Here is an 18,152-nt window from a genome sequence, read left to right as displayed (position 1 = left end):
CTTGTGAAAGCACATTCATGAAGCTAACACTGTATATTATATATACTGTATATTCTGATGTGTGGACTTTAAAGCAAAATTGAAAGGTCTCGGGTTAAATTTACTTGAAATTCAAAACTTACGCTAGAAATTTTGGGTCTGCGATGAACATTAAAACATTAAGCTACGACTGCAGCCTGCGACTGTTTTTAAATTTAAAAATTTTGCCGACAACTACCGACCTCTGACCTAAAATTACAACAACTTTTGTTTATTATAAACATTTTGCTCAGCTACTAAAATCAATTTTCTAGTTCTATTACAAATTTGTTTTTTAAACAATTTTAGAAAACAAAAATAACTTACAAAACATTGTAAATTTTATTTTTTAGCTAGCATAACACTACCTTTCAGATTTTAGTGTAAATATTGTGACTTAAAAAGTTTACAAAAAGTGTAAACAATTATGTTAAGTGTATACTTGTTATCATATTTTATTTAGAAAAAAATATCTAAACGATTCTTATAAAATATATCTCAGAAATCTATAAATACTTATATGAAAAACTAAAGACAACTAACACTGGTACATAAAATGTGTCACTAAAACAGCAAAATAAAGCTTTAAAAACTAAATAAACTTTTAGCTTTATAAGGTTGTTGCTACATTTTTTATGTAGTTAAGTTAAATTTACAACTAAAATATTGTGAACTTGAGCAACAATAATAATAATTTATTAATAAAAAATGAGATAGGAAAGAAATGAAAATACCAGTTTTGTTAAACAACAGCTGTTTCGACAGACGACATAGTGCCAGTCTCTTCAGGCTTCAACAAAACAATCAGACTTATAAATACTTAATAAAAAGTTTTGCATCAAAATAAAAAAAAAGTTTTGTTTTTCATAAAGAAGTTTCATATATAAAAAAAGCTTTGAAAACAACTTTAAAAATTTAACTAGTTTATAAAGTAATGTAAATTAAAGTGTTTATAGGTAGAATAACAAAAAAACTACCTTTTAGAATTTAGTATAAATGTTCTGGTATTAAAAATACATAAAAAGTGTAAACCTTTAAGCAAAGTCTATTAAAAAAAAATTACTTTGCAAAAAAAGTCTAAACCGTTTATTTAAGAAATATAACTGAAACTTATACTAATTTGAGTAATTAACGACAAATAAAACTGGTTGTTTTTTATTATTTGCTAAAATGTTTTTAGTTTCTACTTATCAAAAGCACCCGTATAAATACTTGTTGATGTAAATGAATGTCACAACTCTGTAGTTGGATGTGGAGTTCAGAACAACTAGAAGCCGTTTCCAAAATGAACTGATGAAGATTGTGCGGAACCTAAGTAAGTGCAAAAATTTGATTGTACCTTCGGACAAAACTTCTAACTTTTACGAAATTTCAGTAGGTAACTATAAAAAATTATCTAATGACAATATTACTAAAGATCACGAAGAATGTACTAATAAAACTTTTAAAGGTATTAATGTAGAGACTAAAAATATAATTAGTAGCTTAAAAATGCATAATAGAATAAAAAAACTTCCGTTAAAAACGCATACATAATGGTCAAAGACCGTAAAGAAAACTTCTTGACATATCCCAGTGTAGATTAATCAATACTTCCAAGTCTTATGTAGGTCGCATAGTTAAGGTTAAGATTGACGTTTAAGTTTGATGTAGGTGATTTTTATTCTTTTATTAGCGAAAAATTGGTTAAAAAGACACAAAACTTGCTGGTAATTATACTAGCGTACCTACTGAAGACTTAAGTCTAATAAAAACGCATGTTAGTCAGTACTCTATGAACAAGGAAACCTTTGGCGAAAGAAGAAAGCAAATAACACTAGCTCTATTTTTGATGTAGCGCAGGGATCGTTTATGGGTGCAGAATTATGCGAATTAGTAGGACTTTTTCTGTTGGACGGGTTGAGAAATATTTTTGGTTTAGAAAGAGTTGGGTTGTACAGGGACAATGGTCTAACTGTACTGCCTAATTCTTCTGGCTTTAAAGCTGAAATGATAAAAAAAACAAACGCATGCCTTCTTCAAGTCTATGGGGTTAAGAGTCACTGTTGAATCACCAATGATGACAACTGACTACCTGGATGTGAAGCTCAACTTGTATGATCTCTCCTATATGCTTTATAGAAAGCAAAATGCAAAGATTATGTATATTAATAAATGTTCTAGCCACCCAAAACAATATTATAAAACAAATACAAAGTATAGTTATTCAACGTTTAAATTAAATATCAAGTAACGAAGAAAACTTTTTAAAGACAAAACACGATTACGAATTAATAATGAAAAAATCAGTTACAATGATAAACTTAATTTTGAAACAACGGAACAATAAAGTAAAACGAACAACAAAACAAAGAAAACGAAATATAATTTAGTATAATCCCCCATTTATTAATTCAATTAAAACAAATATTTGCAGAGAATTTATAAACCTAGCAAAAAAATAATTCAACAAAAATAATCCGTTATCAAAAATCTTCAACAGACATAATATGCGAATTATTTATTCATGTACGGCGAATTTGGAGAGATTAATTAAGTCACATAATCTAAAGATATTAAATAAAAGTGATCTAATCCAGAATCAATGTAATTGCGCTGATGGCTGCAAATATAACTTGATTGCCGTTCGAAGAACATTATTTACATGGCAAAAGTTAACTTTGACCTTGAAATTAAGTTTTACATCTGCTTATGCTCAACTCAGTTCACATTCCGAAATGCTAACAATAAAACCTTTTAAAGGTGGTGTATATGAAAATGAGACTGGGTTTTCAAAGTACCGTTGCGACCTACGGCGCAAAAACATTTATTTCAGAATAACTTGGGAGGTGATAAAAAGAGTACAACCAATAGCAGATGGTAATAACCTTGTTTGTAGACTATTCTTAAAACAATTAACTGCCGTTAAGTATGCGTTAAAAAAAGAGGGTTGCTTAAATAAGAGGAGTGAATTCATACCGTCTTGCCAACATATGAAAAAGCTCCTCTTAAAATAAATAACTTTTAAAGTATCTTATAGTCACTCAATTGTAGTTTTGTGAACTTTAGTAGTTTGTTTAGATATAAGATTAATTTTTGCACTGAATATTTGTACTGCACAATATTTAATGATTACGTCATATTGCTTTTTGTTTTTTGTATAGCATTGTATCATTGTTTAGCAAAGTGCTATTGACTTTAAACCGTACCAGCTAAAGATTAAAAGCAATTTTATTGTTTTTATGAAACGTATATACTGGTTTTTTAAAATTCAAATTTTCTAAATGAATTATAATAAATATATTTTGCATGCAATAGAAAATAAAATTATTTTGGAAAATTTATGAGAAATGAAATATAAAAGTGGTAATACAGTACTATAAAACTTAAATTACTGACTTAATCGAATACAAAGGTGCATAATAAAAATATTTTTTCAAACTTTTTGTAAATTTAAATACATATGCACTTTTTTCAATGAGTTTTTTATTGAAAAAATTTTAAAGATAAGCAAGTATAAACTATTTTGGTAACCACTCTAATAACTTTTAGGTACTTTAAAAACCTAAGAAAATAAAAATGGTTACTAAAGATATCAAAAAAACTAGAAAATCACACAGTGCGCTGTTGAAAAAGAAAAACATTATTTATGTTATCATCAGTCATTAGTTTGTGAAGAATACTTTAAATTTTCAAGGCAATAAAATCCTAGGTTAAATAAAAAGTTTGTTGTTTTGCACAATATAAATTGTTATTATAATTGTAAATTTTTTACTAAAAACTATTGTTTTATGAGCAAATATGGAAAAAATATTTTTAAAGAAAACTAGAACATGAACAAAAAACTAAAATTGAACACGTTTACTGAAAAATAATAACTTAAAGTTTGGCAGTAGTTGAGTTTTAACTTTTTAGATTTTTTTTTGCCATCAATTCTAATTCATCGTCTGCTATTACCAATTGAATGAAAAGCCTGCTTAAAACATATTTTTTTTAGCCATTTAAAATCATTCATGTATTCAGCTATTACATTATCTGAATAAGTTTTTTTGTTAAAGTTTATGAGTACTTTTGTTGCAGATAAATCTAATGTTTGGTATATTGATGACGTCTGCAAGGTTTGTTTAAGTTTTAATTAAACTTGATTTCTATTTTATTAGACCTGTTAGTCCTGGACAAGACTTTAAAAGGTATCCGTGGTGTGCGACTCGATAACCGAAAGATTCTTTGTGCACCAGGTCCTAGGACCAAATACTTTGAGCGTTTTTTTTTGTCGTTCAAAAAAATATACTATTTGAAGTAGTTTTATTATTGTTAGCTTGGTTAGTACGAAATCTTTGTTTGTGATATTTATTTGTTGACAACTAAACAAAAATATATTTTAAATGTATTTTTTTTTTACTTTAAGCCGCACATTATTGTTTTTTAAATTAAAAATCGTAAATAATAACTACTTATCAGCTTATGGTCAGCCGCAAAGGCTAGAAAAAAAATGAATGTAAAGAAAGATGTTTACATGATGTACCAATTTATTGCTAATAACTAAATTTTTTCTATTAAACAATTTCATTTAAGTAGTGCTTTCAAAATTTAACGAACTTCCTTTTCAAAACAAAATAAATATTCACAAACGTAATTAATAAAACAAAATGCGAGTAAACTTCAAAAACAAACAATATAAAAGTAATCAAATTAATCATATAATTTTTTGATCGGTTTGATTACTTTTATATTGTTTGTTTCTTAAGTTTACTCATAACTTGTTTGCTTTATTACGTTTTTGAGTATTTATTTTGTTTAGAAAAGGAAATTAGTAAAATTTTAAAAGCACTACTTAAATAAAATAGTTTAATGGAAAAAATTTGGTTATTAGCAATGTATTGGTACATAAAATTATAGAAAAAAATATTTGTATCGTTTTATATTTTTAATCTCCAAACACTTTTGCTCCTTTAGTTTTTGAAAAATTTAACAAACAACTGATTAACCTTTCAATTATCATAAAGCTTCTTGCAAAAAGTTTTAGGTACAAATTAAGATTCTTACAAATATCTTGTTTTAACATATTTTAACGTACTTTTATAACATAGTATGTTTTTGAAATTCAAAAGTATGAAAATTAGCAGAACAACATATTTATTGACTAAAACAGTCAGAAACTTTAAAGATATTAACCTTTAAATACCACTAACTTAAATTTACTTTTCCAATAAAAATTACTTAGTTTTTGATTACAACAATCAAATTTGAAATGTTTTTTTAATTTTTGTAGAATGTTTTGTTACAATAGTAAAAGAAAACGTAAATTGTAAAATAAACTTAGTAATTTGTAATATTGGTTTTACAACTTATATGAAGTTCAGTTAATCAACAAATGAAACTTTGTATACTTGAATATTGAAAAACTTGTTTATACAATATAAAAAACTGACACTTAAATGATTAGAAGATATTTTTGCATTAAAATAAAATTAAACAAAATTTTGCATTTCAGAAGAGTTATAACTATAAAAACTAATTTATAAAAATATAAAAAAACTATAAAATAACGTAAATTAAATTCTTTTTATGTAGTATATAAAAAAAAATTAAAAATTTAGTGCAAATGTTGTTTTGTTAACATACAATAATAGGACCTTCAAGCAAATCCTACTTTTTCTTTTTTCGTTTTACTTAAAAAAAGTTCTAAACGGCTCTTTAAAAAAATATAACCGATAAGTTTACTTTACTAAAAACAACAATAACTAGCAAATTAATTGTTTTTTACTAAAAATTTTTTAGTTTCCATCTTTTTAAAGCACCCGTGTAAACACTCGTTGATGTAAATTAATGACAAAATTCTGTAGTTGGATGCAACATGCAGTGGACAGTGTAAAACCGCGACGGGTCTTCTTCGACATCAAAAAACGTTGACTCAATTTCATCATTTATTTTAACTCTGAAATTCTTGCTGTAGCTCAGCGACACTTGCTTTGGCAAGTCTTCCAAGGAAAGATTTTCAAGTTCTTTGTAGTGATAGTGACTGTTAAAAAGATTAGATTGAACCAAGTTGACCTGCAAAATGTGCGTCACAACAAATCCGATCAAGCAGTCGTCGTTTATTTTGTAAGACAATTCGTTGTTCAGTTTACCAAAGCTCTTACCCGCCACAAACGCTTTCATTTTCATCGCCAGTTTCCGGCTCACGCAAAAACCGCAGCCCCCGTGGGCAAATCGGTATGGTGACGTCTTTCCCTTGTACCCGACCGTTATCGGATCTGCGAGACTCTGCCTGCCGATGTACACGTCATCTTTGTCAGCGTCGAATTCTCCTAACACTCGTAGCATGACGTCAGTGTTCACGTACATGTCGTCATCGAAATGACACCACCAAGCGGTTAGTTTTTCCAAGTACGCGTCGAATTCGGCAGCCATTTTGCAAACGAGGCCGTCCGGTGTGTGTCCTCCGCCGCATTCCGTGTCGCGGACCTTGTGGTTGGTCCTTATTTTAAGTGCGAGGCTGGAGCGGTCGGAAATTATGCTGGTTGTCTCCATGGCTCGAGGCAGCCAAGTTTGCAGGAGAAGGTCCATTCGCTGTTCCGTCATTCTGCTGGTTTTTATAGAGAAAAATACATCTTCTAAGCTAATTTTGGTACTTTTATTGAATATATAACTTTGACTGTCCAATTCGACAACTTTAAGACCCTTGACATCTTCATATAAACGTTTAGGGCTATTCAATTTTGTAGTTTTCGTTAGAGTTATAAAAAAGGAAAATACTACAACAGTGAAAATCACAAGTAATGGAATGATACGAACGTAGTTTTTGTTCCATAAAAGTTTCATGTTTTTACATACTCTAAAACTTTAGCTGCATCGGAAAATGGTTATAAAAAGTTAATAAAAAAAATCAAATTTCCTGTTAATCTATTAATGAACAAAAGCTTATTTTAATTAGTATCTAAAATATGAATTAACATTTGAAAAATATTTAACCAATCGAGTAAATAAAAAGTTTTAGTTGTTTAATACAAGTTATAAAAGAAACCTCAGTTTAGAAGGTATATAGTTGTGTTTCATAAAATAACAACATATTTAGAAAAACTTGCTTCAAAAATTTGAAAAGTTTTTTCTTAAGTGTTCTTCTTAATAACATTTAAAAACTTTTGGTTATTTTGGCTATCTTCAGCAAAGCTGGAATATTTTCTACCTAATTATTGAGCAAGCGCTGAATTGCACCGCACGACCATCAACTACAGTCCATGTGACATTCTGAGACCTTTACTGTTGTTGGTGGTCGTGCGGTGCAGTCTACTACTTATGAAAACTAGAAATAAACTTTATGCTTTTGTAAAGACATGTTTAAACAACATTTCAAAATAAAAAATTGCACGGTAAAGTTTTTATTTTGCGGTATTACAAAAATAGAATAAATAATGCTTAAAATTTATGTTTAGTTGATCTTATATTTACAACTTTTAATCATTTTACATCCGATATACTTCAAAACATACAGAAAATTACAGAAGATTGTTGTTCAACTTTAAATTACTGTTTTAAGAACTAAACTGTAAAATAAGACTTTAAAATATGTATATTTAAGGCATAACTATAGAATAATATCAAGTGTTCACTAAAGCTATAAGTTAAAAACAAAAAAGGTAAAAAATTATTACGGAGTATTGTTATAGAATAAAATTTAAACAATTAATACATTTACATAGTACATAAAACATACTTTAAACTGCTTTTAAATCACAAATAGATGTTTTAATGTTGATATAAATTATAAACTATCAAAATTTATAAATCAATGTAATAAATATATTGATTTTCTTAAGTCAACTTATATAAAAATTTACTTATAATAAAATTTAAGAAAACTGTTATATATTTGGTTTTATTTTAATACATAAAACAAAATATAATATGGTAATTCAAAGCACATTGTTTAAAACTTCTAATTAAACTTGATTTTTATTTGAAGTAATTTTATTATTGTTAGCTTGGTTAATAAGAATTGTTTCTGTTGTTGTTTGTTGACAGCTAAACAAAAAACCATTTTAAATGTTTTTTATTATTTCAAGCTGCATATTATTGTTTTTATTTTAACAATCGTAAATAATAACTACTTATCAGTTTAAAATCAACCGCAAAAAATTAAAAAAAAGGTGTGTTGTTTTTTACTTTTAGTTTCCAAAGACTTTTTCTTATTTATTTTTTAAAAATTTAACAAACAATTGATTACCTTTTTAATTATCCTAAAGCTTCTTGAAAAACGTTTGAGGTACAAATTAAGACTCATACAAATATCTTGATTTAAAATATTTTAACGTCTTTTTATACCATCCATACTATCTTTTTGAAATTTGAAAATATAAAAACTAGCAGAAAAACATATTTATTGAATTAAACAGCTAGAATCTTTAAAGGTATAAACCTTTAAATACCATTAACTTAAGTTTACTTTTCTAATAAAATTTACTTATTTTTTGATTACAATAATCCATTTCATAATATTTTTTAATTTTTAGTAGAATGTGTTATTAAAATTAAATTTTAAACTACTTTTTCAATAAGATTTACTTATTTTTTGTTCACAATAATCTATTTTATAATGTTTTTTTTTAATTTTGTAAAATGTGTTATTACAATAGCAAATAAAAACGTAAACTTGAGTATTGAAAAATTTCTTTATACAACATAAAATACTGACACTTAAATGAATAGTAAACAGTTTTGCATTAGAATAAAAACAAAGTTTCGCATTTCAAAAGAGTATAAGTTATAAAAATTAATATATAAATCTTTTAAAATAACGTAAATTAAAATGTTTATAGGTAGTATAACAAAAAAATACTTTTTAAATTTACGTGCAAATGTTGTTCTGTTGAAATACAATAAAAGGACCTTTTACTTTTAGTTTACTTAAGAAAAGTTCTAAAAGGCTCTTTAAAGAAATATAACCAATAATTTTACTGAAACTAATGACAACAAAAACTAGTAAATTAAATGATTTTACTAAAAATATTTTTAGTTTCCACTTTTATAAAGCACCCGTTTAAACAGTCGTTGATGTGAATTAATGACAAAACTCTGTAGTTGGATGCAACATGCAGTGGACTGTGTAAAACCGCGACGGGTCTTCTTCGACATCAAAAAACGTTGACTCAATTTCATCATTTATTTTGACTCTACAATTATTGCTGTAGCTCAGCGACACTTGCTTTGGCAAGTCTTCTAAGGAAAGATTTTTAAGTTCTTTGTAGTGATAGTGACTGTTAAAAAGATTAGATTGAACCAAGTTGACCTGCAAAATGTGCGTCACAACAAATCCGATCAAGCAGTCGTCGTTTATTTTGTAAGACAATTCGTTGTTCAGTTTACCAAAGCTCTTACCCGCCACAAACGGTTTCATTTACATCGCCAGTTTCCGGCTCACGCAAAAACCGCAGCCCCCGTGGGCAAATCGGTATGGTGACGTCTTTCCCTTGTACCCGACCGTTATCGGATCTGCGAGACTCTGCCTGCCGATGTACACGTCATCTTTGTCAACGTCAAATTCTCCTAACACTCGTAGCATGACGTCAGTGTTCACGTACATGTCGTCATCGAAATGACACCACCAAGCGGTTAGTTTTTCCAAGTACGCGTCGAATTCGGCGGCCATTTTGCAAACGAGGCCGTCCGGTGTGTGTCCTCCGCCGCATTCCGTGTCGCGGACCTTGTGGTTGGTCCTTATTTTAAGTGCGAGGCTGGAGCGGTCGGAAATTATGCTGGTTGTCTCCATGGCTCGAGGCAGCCAAGTTTGCAGGAGAAGGTCCATTCGCTGTTCCGTCATTCTGCTGGTTTTTATAGAGAAAAATACATCTTCTAAGCTAATTTTGCTACTTTTATTGAATGAATCACTTTGACTGTCCAATTCGACAACTTTAAGACCCTTGACATCTTCATATAAACGTTTAGGGCTATTCAATTTTGTAGTTTTCGTTAGAGTTATAAAAAAGGAAAATACTACAACAGTGAAAATCACAAGTAATGGAATGATACGAACGTAGTTTTTGTTCCATAAAAGTTTCATGTTTTTTCAATACTCTAAAACTTTAGCTGCATCGATAAATGGTTATACAAAGTTAATAAAAAAAATCAAATTTTCAGTTAATCTATTAATGAACAAAAGCTTATTTTAATTAGGATCTAAAATATAAATAAATATTTGAAAAATATTTAACCAATCGAGTAAATAAAAAGTTTTAATCGTTTAATACAAGTTATAAAAGAAACCTCAGTTTAGAAGGTATATAGTTATGTTTCATAAAATAACAACATATTTAGAAAAACTTGCTTCTAAAATTTGATAAGTTTTTTTCTCAAGTGTTCTTCTTAATAACATTTAAAAACTTTTGGTTATTTTGGCTATCTTCAGCAAAGCTGAGATATTTTCTACCTAATTATTGAGCAAGCACTGAATTGCACCGAACGACCATCAACTACAGTGAATGTGACATTCTGAGAATTTTAATGTTGTTGGTGGTCGGTGGTGCAGTCTAATACTTATGAAAATTAGAAATAAACTGTATCTTTTTGTAAAGACATGTTTAAACAACATTGCAAAATAAAAAAATAAATGATAAAGTTTGTATCTTTCAGTATAACAAAAATAGAATAAATAAATCCTTAAACTTTATGTTTAGTTGATCTAATGTTTACAACTTTTAATCATTTTACATCCGATATACTTTCAAACATACAGAAAATTACAGAAAATTGTTGTTCAACTTTAAACTACTGTTTTAAGAACTAAACTATAAAATAAGACTTTAAAATATGTATATTTAAGGCATAGTTTTAGAATAATATCAAGTGTTCACTTAAGCTATAAGTTGAAAACAAAAAAGGTAAAATATTATTACGGAGTATTGTTATAGAATAAAATTTAAACAATTAATACATTTACATAGTACATAAAACATATTTTAAACTGCTTTTAAATCACAAATAGATGTTTTAATGTTGATATAAATTATAAACTATCAAAATTTATAAATCAATGTAATAAATATATTGATTTTTTTAAGTCAATTTATATTAATATTTACTTATAATAAAATTTAAGAAAACTGTTATATATTTGGTTTTATTTTATTACATAAGTTTACATATATATCTATAGTATACATATATATGTAAACTGCTATAATAAATATATATATATATGTAGTATACTTATATATTGTATACTATATATATCAAATTTTATTATAAAACTAAATAAAATTTAATTAAAATGTTTATAAAACGTTAAACTTAAAAACAGTAATAAAATACTGAAATTATTAAAGACTGACTTAAACGAATAAATTCATAACAAAGATATACTTCACGTTTTTTTATATATAAATATGTGAGTATTCTTTTAATTACAATTTTATTGAAAAAAAAAAGAGAATTTGAGCAATAAAAACTATTTTATGAGTTTTCTTATTACTTTTAGAATCTTTAATGCCTAAGTAATAAAAAAGTATAAAAAACATTAAAAATCTATAAAATTTCACAGTACGCTGTTTAAAATCAAAAACATTATTTATGTTCTTAGCAGTCATCAGTTTCTAAAACATATTTTAAGCTTTTCAAATCAAAAAATCCTAGGTTGAAAGAAAAAAGTATTTTGTTAAATAAGATTTATATATCAACACAAGTGTTCTTGAAATTTTAAAGTTTTCTCTTAAGGTAATTGTTTTATGAACAACATGGATAAATAATAAATAATAGTGTGCAAATTAAATATTTTACTTACTACCAGGTTTCGGTGGTAAAAAAAATTACGAACTTTTTAAGTATAATTAAGTAGTAAACTTCGGGAACGGGTCAAATATGTATGAAGTTAATTTTTGCACAAAAGTAAAAAAAAAAAAATAAATAAAAAAAGGATGAAAAAAACAATTAAAAAAATGAGGTAAATTAATTAAATAATAAATAACCGATCGAGGGTATGGGTAAAGGGGTACTAGTGATAGTAAAAATAAATAACAGTTACAAAAAAAAGGTATTGAAAAAAAACTAGGAAAAAATTCAAATTAAATATAAACTAATATAAAAACAAAGATAATCAGTTACCGACCGAGGGTTAGGGGTAACAGTGATAAAAAATAATTAAAAAAAAACATGATAAAAATTAATAATCAAAAAAAGAAAAATATATAACAAAATAGAAATAAAAAAATAGCGAGGGTAAGGGTTAAGGGGAACAGTGATGATAAAAAAAAACAAATGAATAATAGCTAAAGTAAAAAAAGTAAAATTTATTTTCAACCCGTGCAAAAATGTCTTTGTACAAAATTGACCCTTCGTGCAAAAGCGTCTTCATGCATTTTTAACCCTTCGAGCAAAAGTGTCCCTTCGTGCATATTAGACTCCTACTCGTAAACTGTGCATTACTATGTTGCTTATCTATAATGTTATTTTAAAATTTATTGATGCATAATGATCTAAACAATACTAAAATGTTTCATATTCAAAATATTAAATTTTATAAGTGTGTAATTGGGTAATATTTGTACTAATTTTAAAACAGATTAAATTAAATTAATTTAATGAGTCAAAATTAAATTGAATTAAGAACTATCTAGAAAAAAATATCTAAATGGAATTAAAACAAAGTGTCAACAAAATTTAACAAAACTCAAAATCACTGAAAAACTCAAAATCAATTTTATATTAAGTTGATGTAACAGTCAAAATTTAAATGGAAATAAGAACTATCTAGAAATTGAATCTAAATCAAGTATCAACAAAACTTAATAAAAATCAAAACCTATTTTGTTCTAGCATTGTATAACTATTTAAGTTTTATCTGCTTTCCAGTTTATTAAAAAAAAACTTGTTTCTGTGCCTGCACAAGTACATTAATTCTGCTCTTTTGTTGATGCAATTTGTATCGGATTCAAGTATTAATAAGGCTTTCTTTTAAGCACAACCTGCATGTTATTGTTCCTGGTTTAGATTTTTTCCCTTTTAGTATTTCCAAGTTAATTTGTAGTTCTAGCTTCCCCTTCTTAATTTGGTGTTAGTTTTGAAAGTTCAGTTGCTTGTTTGTACTGGAGGTAGTTTTTGTCAGTTGGTTTGCTCTAAACTGTGGTATTGGGTGTTGCTATACGTTTTGTAGCTGTTTGGCATTTAGTCCAACGTATATTTTTGATGAATTATCTGTTTCTGTTGTTGCCTGGAAAATGACATTTTCTGTACTCTCTCATTTACCATGCAACAATACTTTAGTACAGTTGCTTGTTTGTACTGGAGTTAGTTTTTGTCAGTTGGTCTACTCGAAACTGTGGTATTAGGTATTGCTATATGTTTTTTTAGCTGGTTGGCACTTAGTCAAATAAACATTTTGATGAATTATATCTTTCTATTGTTGCCTGGTAAATGACATTTTTTGCCCTTTGTCGAGTAGAAATAAGAAGAACTTAAAATATTTTTCTATTACGATGTTTGAGATATATGTATTTTAAAAATTAAATAAGTAAGTTTTTAACAAAAGTTTTAATTTTAATTAAAGCTTAAACCTGCAGCTCATTAAAAGCTTGTTAACTTTTAGTTTACATGTTGCATAGTTTGTTTTTAGATTTTGATACATAGTAGTAAAAATGTCTATGAAGCAGTAAAAAAAATTCAAAATGAATTTTGTACTAAAATGTCACTTCGTGTTAAAGTGTCACTTCATGCTAATGCGACACCATGCAAAAGTGACACTCCGTGCTAAAGTGTCGCTCTGTGCTAAAGTGATGCGTGCTTTTCTGACCATTACCCATCGAGACTACTTATTCAAAACAAAATTAATGTTAAAAACTGTTTCGGTTTAATATATACCTTAAAAAATTTAAACGTTCGTTTTTCTCAACTAGTTTTGGAAAAAAAAGTAATTACAAAAATTACTTTGCTTCTAAGACCTAATATAAAGTTATAAAAAATTATACTGTTGTAAGTAACTTTAGTTAAAGCATTACTTTGATTTGCCTATTCAACAAAAACTAAATTGTAGTATAGTTTAACTTTTTTGTAAATTATGAACAAACACACATTTTAACTACAAGTAGTAAACATATTTTAAAGTAAAACACTATTACTATATATATTTTTTTGCATTAATTTAACTGTAAGTAGTATAGAGTGATATTTAATTCAATTTTCTATTTTTATAAGCTCCTGAAACCAAAAATACATAATTAAAAAATTTAACATTTTGTGGTATTAACTACCTCAAAAATAATTGTGCGAATTTTTTTTGGGATTGTCAAAATATATTTAATTAAAACTATAAACTTGAACTTGAAAAACATTTCATTTAGAAATATTTTCTATTTAATTTTGTTGTTAACTAACTTTTATTTTTATACGTTGGCAATAAATTTTATTTTGATAAGTTCTACATAGACTTAGTTTTAATTTAGCTTCCAATTAAGTAGTAATTATTTTTTATGTAGCTTAAAAGAAAATCGGATTAAAACTCCCAAGTTGCGATTCAGATCGATTTACAACATGATCATACAAAAAGTATCCACAAATAAAAATTATAAAAGTTTATAAAGGTTTTATGTTTTTTGTAATAGAAATTAAAGTGTTAAGAATAATTCTAATAGTCATTTAATGCTTTGAGAAATATAGATGAAAAATATAAATTTACTTTTTATTATAACTCATAAATTATCTAGTTTTTAAATTTTTATCTAACAAGTATAAAAAAATAAAATTCTGTCTTAGGTTTAACAAAAATACTTTAAAACACAGTTACTATGTGATCTTCAAGTTAGTTAGACTTAAAAAGTTTTAAAACAATAAGTAGCTTATATAAAAAGATTTGAGACTATATTACGTGTTTCAATAAGTTGCGAAGAAAATGTAAACAACTAAAGAAAATGGTATTTTCTCTTAAATCTATAAACAATAACACTAAAAAGAAATAAAACTTGGAAATTTTAAATCATTCTTATTAACTATAAGCTACTTACTTTTAATTTAAATAAAAACAATATACATTTTTTTAACTTTATTTTATGTAGTCGTAACTAAAAATATGCAGTTTTTAGTCTGGTTTGATCGCAAAAAGTTTGTTAATTTAAATAATTAATAACAAATAAGTTTGTTTATAATTACAATATAATATTGCTCATTAAGTGTTATACAAAAAGAACCTAAGAACTTACTTGTACTTAATTCAATTTATAAATTAGAAAATATTATAATTTAAAAAAGGGTGGTTTAAAGTTGAAGTTATATAACAAAAAACATTTAAATACAAGGATTAACAGTATAAATAGTTGCTTAAAAACTAAAAGATTATAAACATAATTTTATAAATACAAATGTTTTAGAATTTATTTTAAAGTAGTTAACATTTATTTCGGAGTTTTATTATTAATTTTTACGTTGTTGTACATAAATCAGCTGAAGTTAAGTCTAAAAAATTATCTTTAGTTTTAAGAAGTAAATTATGTAAAAAAACATAACAGCTGTTCGAAAAACATTAAATAATCCCTAAATTCACATTCAAAAGTTCTTATACCGTTTTAAATTTCTAGAGTAAAATCAAGTTAAACTAAAACCGTATTAAAAATCTATTGTTCTTGTATTTAAAAGCTTAGTGTTTAATTATATTCATTTATGAAATAAAAAAAGAAGACTCTTGCTGATTTCACCATAACGGTGAATGATAAACAGCGTTTACTTTTATTTTTTAGTAAATTAATTACGAAAATAAAAAACTTTATAAATTTGAAACAGTTTGAAGGTAAGGTGAAGAGTTAAACAGCTCTGCATTTCTATTACAAAGTGTGTAGTTATGTTTTGATGGTTATAAGTTTGGACAAGAAAAATGAAAAACTTTCTAAACTTGTTGTTAGTGGTTTGCAAGATAGTAAAAGAAACTTTGATTTAGGCTACACTATGGCAAGTCAAAGCACTTTAGCATGTTTAGAACTTTCACAGAATAATTAAGAACTTTATTAAACTTTGCTCAATAATTTTAAAAAATAAAAAAATGTTTTAACAAATCACATTGTTTCTTAATTCAAAGTTTGCATAAACAAAATTTTAATCAATCTACATTGCAGTGTAAATTTATTGAAAAGATGCATTACCTTAAACGTTTATGACAAATTTAATGACGAACAATTGTCACGCTATTGCTTCCGAGAAGTTAAATGTTACATTCGTGATATAGTATGAGTTTTAATTATTTACCTCTTTTTAATTGCATATATAAAAGACGATATGTTCACTTCATTATATCAGCTTTGTTATTCAGACTTGATAAAATGTTTTTTTAAGTACAAGTCTTTTTTTAACCATGTTTTTGACTTTTAACAGTGGAGTTTAAGATTGTGCTTCTAAAGATTACTGCACAATCTTAAATTCTGTCTGTTTGAAAGTTTATCACATTCACTACATAAAAGTAGAAAAAAAACAATAGTGAACTAAAAAGAAGTTTGTATCTCTATTTCAATCTGTTCTTTAGTATTTTAAAAGTACATGCTTTGTTTATATAATAGAAACAGTGTTTCTAAAACGTAACTTAGAAACGTATTTCAAAATTTCTACAAGAACTAAAAACTAAGTTGCCCAATGAAACAATAAACAAAATTAGTAATCAAAGCTCCTATCATTTATTCAGACTTTCAATGATCAGAACAGCTCTTTTTTTCAAATTGAAACAAGAAAATTATCTTTTCTAAGTTGTTTATCTAAGTACGAAGCTGTTTAAATAGAACTAGACTAATTCGGTCACGAGATATAGTTTAAAACATTTATACATAATGTTTTACAAAATTAACGACTATACTTTAAGTTAAAATTTTTTATTAATAGCTTAACTGCAAAAAAGTTATAACAAACTGATTTTAATAAAAAAATACTTTTAATACTAATTTCTCTACCATTTCAACTAAAAAAAATTGTCCTTCACAGTCAACTTTTAAAACATAAAACAATTAGCTACAAAATATTTAAGGTTCTCTCTACACAAGTGGTAAAAGTTTTGTTTATTTGTTAATTAATAAAAGATCTATGAACCAGTTTCAGTGAAACTGTTGACTTACTTAGTCAGATACAAACCAACAACGAAGTTGAAAAAAAAAGCTTTCATAGTATTTATTCCGATAAAGTAAAATGCTTAAAAAGTTTCATTTTTTTTATTTTAATTTTTATATTACTAACTAAATAGAGTAATACAACTTTAAAGCATTCAAATTGTTCTTCTTAAGATTAAAATAAACGTGTTATTTAAAAACGTTATTTTCAAACGTGTGTACTTCAATAAGAAGACCTTTGTGCTTACAAAAATATCAAAACCATAGTTTTTATAGTACTATAATATAATTTATTTAAATAAGCTAAAGAACTTGGGCTTGAAATTAGTGAATACTAGAAAAACTAAAAACTTCTTATACATAGTTTACAATATACACTGGATGCACATCTAAGTGGGTTATTGTAGCTATGTAGAAATGGAACAACTTTTTAGTATTTTCTTTTAACATTTCGTTTAATCATTAACTGAAAATACTGCTAAACTGTACCTTAATGGCACAATAACACACCTTTACAATTTTTTTTCTTTTGAAGTTTTGAATGTTTCAACAATAAAATATGCCCAAATTTCTTATTCCTAGCAAACGTTTTATACTATTTTTGTACGATATTTTTCATGTTTTTTTAAACTGAGTTAAGGTTATATGTTGTACTGTTTTCAAGTGTACATATTATTTTTGTTAAACTTTATTTTTTTTTAAGTTAATAAATATTTGTTATTTCTTTTAGTAGTTAAAGCAAATGAGTCGTGTGCAACTAGTTATCAGAGTAGTCTTTGATGCATCCAGATTCTTTGATTATACTCTTTAGTAAATATTTAGTGAACTCCGCGGGATTCGGCCTACTTTTGCTAAGATCCAGATAAAATTAAAAAAATAAATCCGGATCCGGCCATACCTTAATTAAAAAAAAAGATCCGGTTCCAGATGCAAATGTTTAAAAAAGTTTATAATTTTTGTGGCAAAAATTTCTTTATTTGAAGAAACTATCACACTAAATTTGCATCAAAACGCTGCCTGAAAAGACGCAAGTAATTTATCGAGCATTACTAAAAAACTGATAGTATTAGTCAGCGTTGCAAGAATTCTATT

The 18,152-nt window shown here is 26.3% G+C and overlaps 1 protein-coding gene and 1 pseudogene across 1 annotated transcript; both read right to left on the bottom strand.

Moving 5' to 3' along the window:
• Window positions 1–5,823: 5,823 nt before the first annotated feature.
• Window positions 5,824–6,582, bottom strand: LOC145838732 (beta-1,3-N-acetylglucosaminyltransferase lunatic fringe-like). Its single transcript, XM_082946358.1, has one exon. It carries the CDS (start codon window positions 6,580–6,582, stop codon window positions 5,824–5,826), a length of 759 nt encoding a protein of 252 aa, XP_082802484.1.
• Window positions 6,583–9,058: 2,476 nt separating this feature from the next.
• On the bottom strand, window positions 9,059–9,817 carry LOC145838721 (beta-1,3-N-acetylglucosaminyltransferase lunatic fringe pseudogene; annotated as a pseudogene).
• Window positions 9,818–18,152: the final 8,335 nt, after the last annotated feature.

The sequence above is a fragment of the Thalia democratica genome, chromosome 1 (genome assembly GCF_965202585.1).
Source record: "Thalia democratica chromosome 1, ktThaDemo2.hap1.1, whole genome shotgun sequence".
NCBI classification, from domain to species: domain Eukaryota; kingdom Metazoa; phylum Chordata; class Thaliacea; order Salpida; family Salpidae; genus Thalia; species Thalia democratica.
This window is presented reverse-complemented; position numbering and strand designations above follow the sequence as displayed.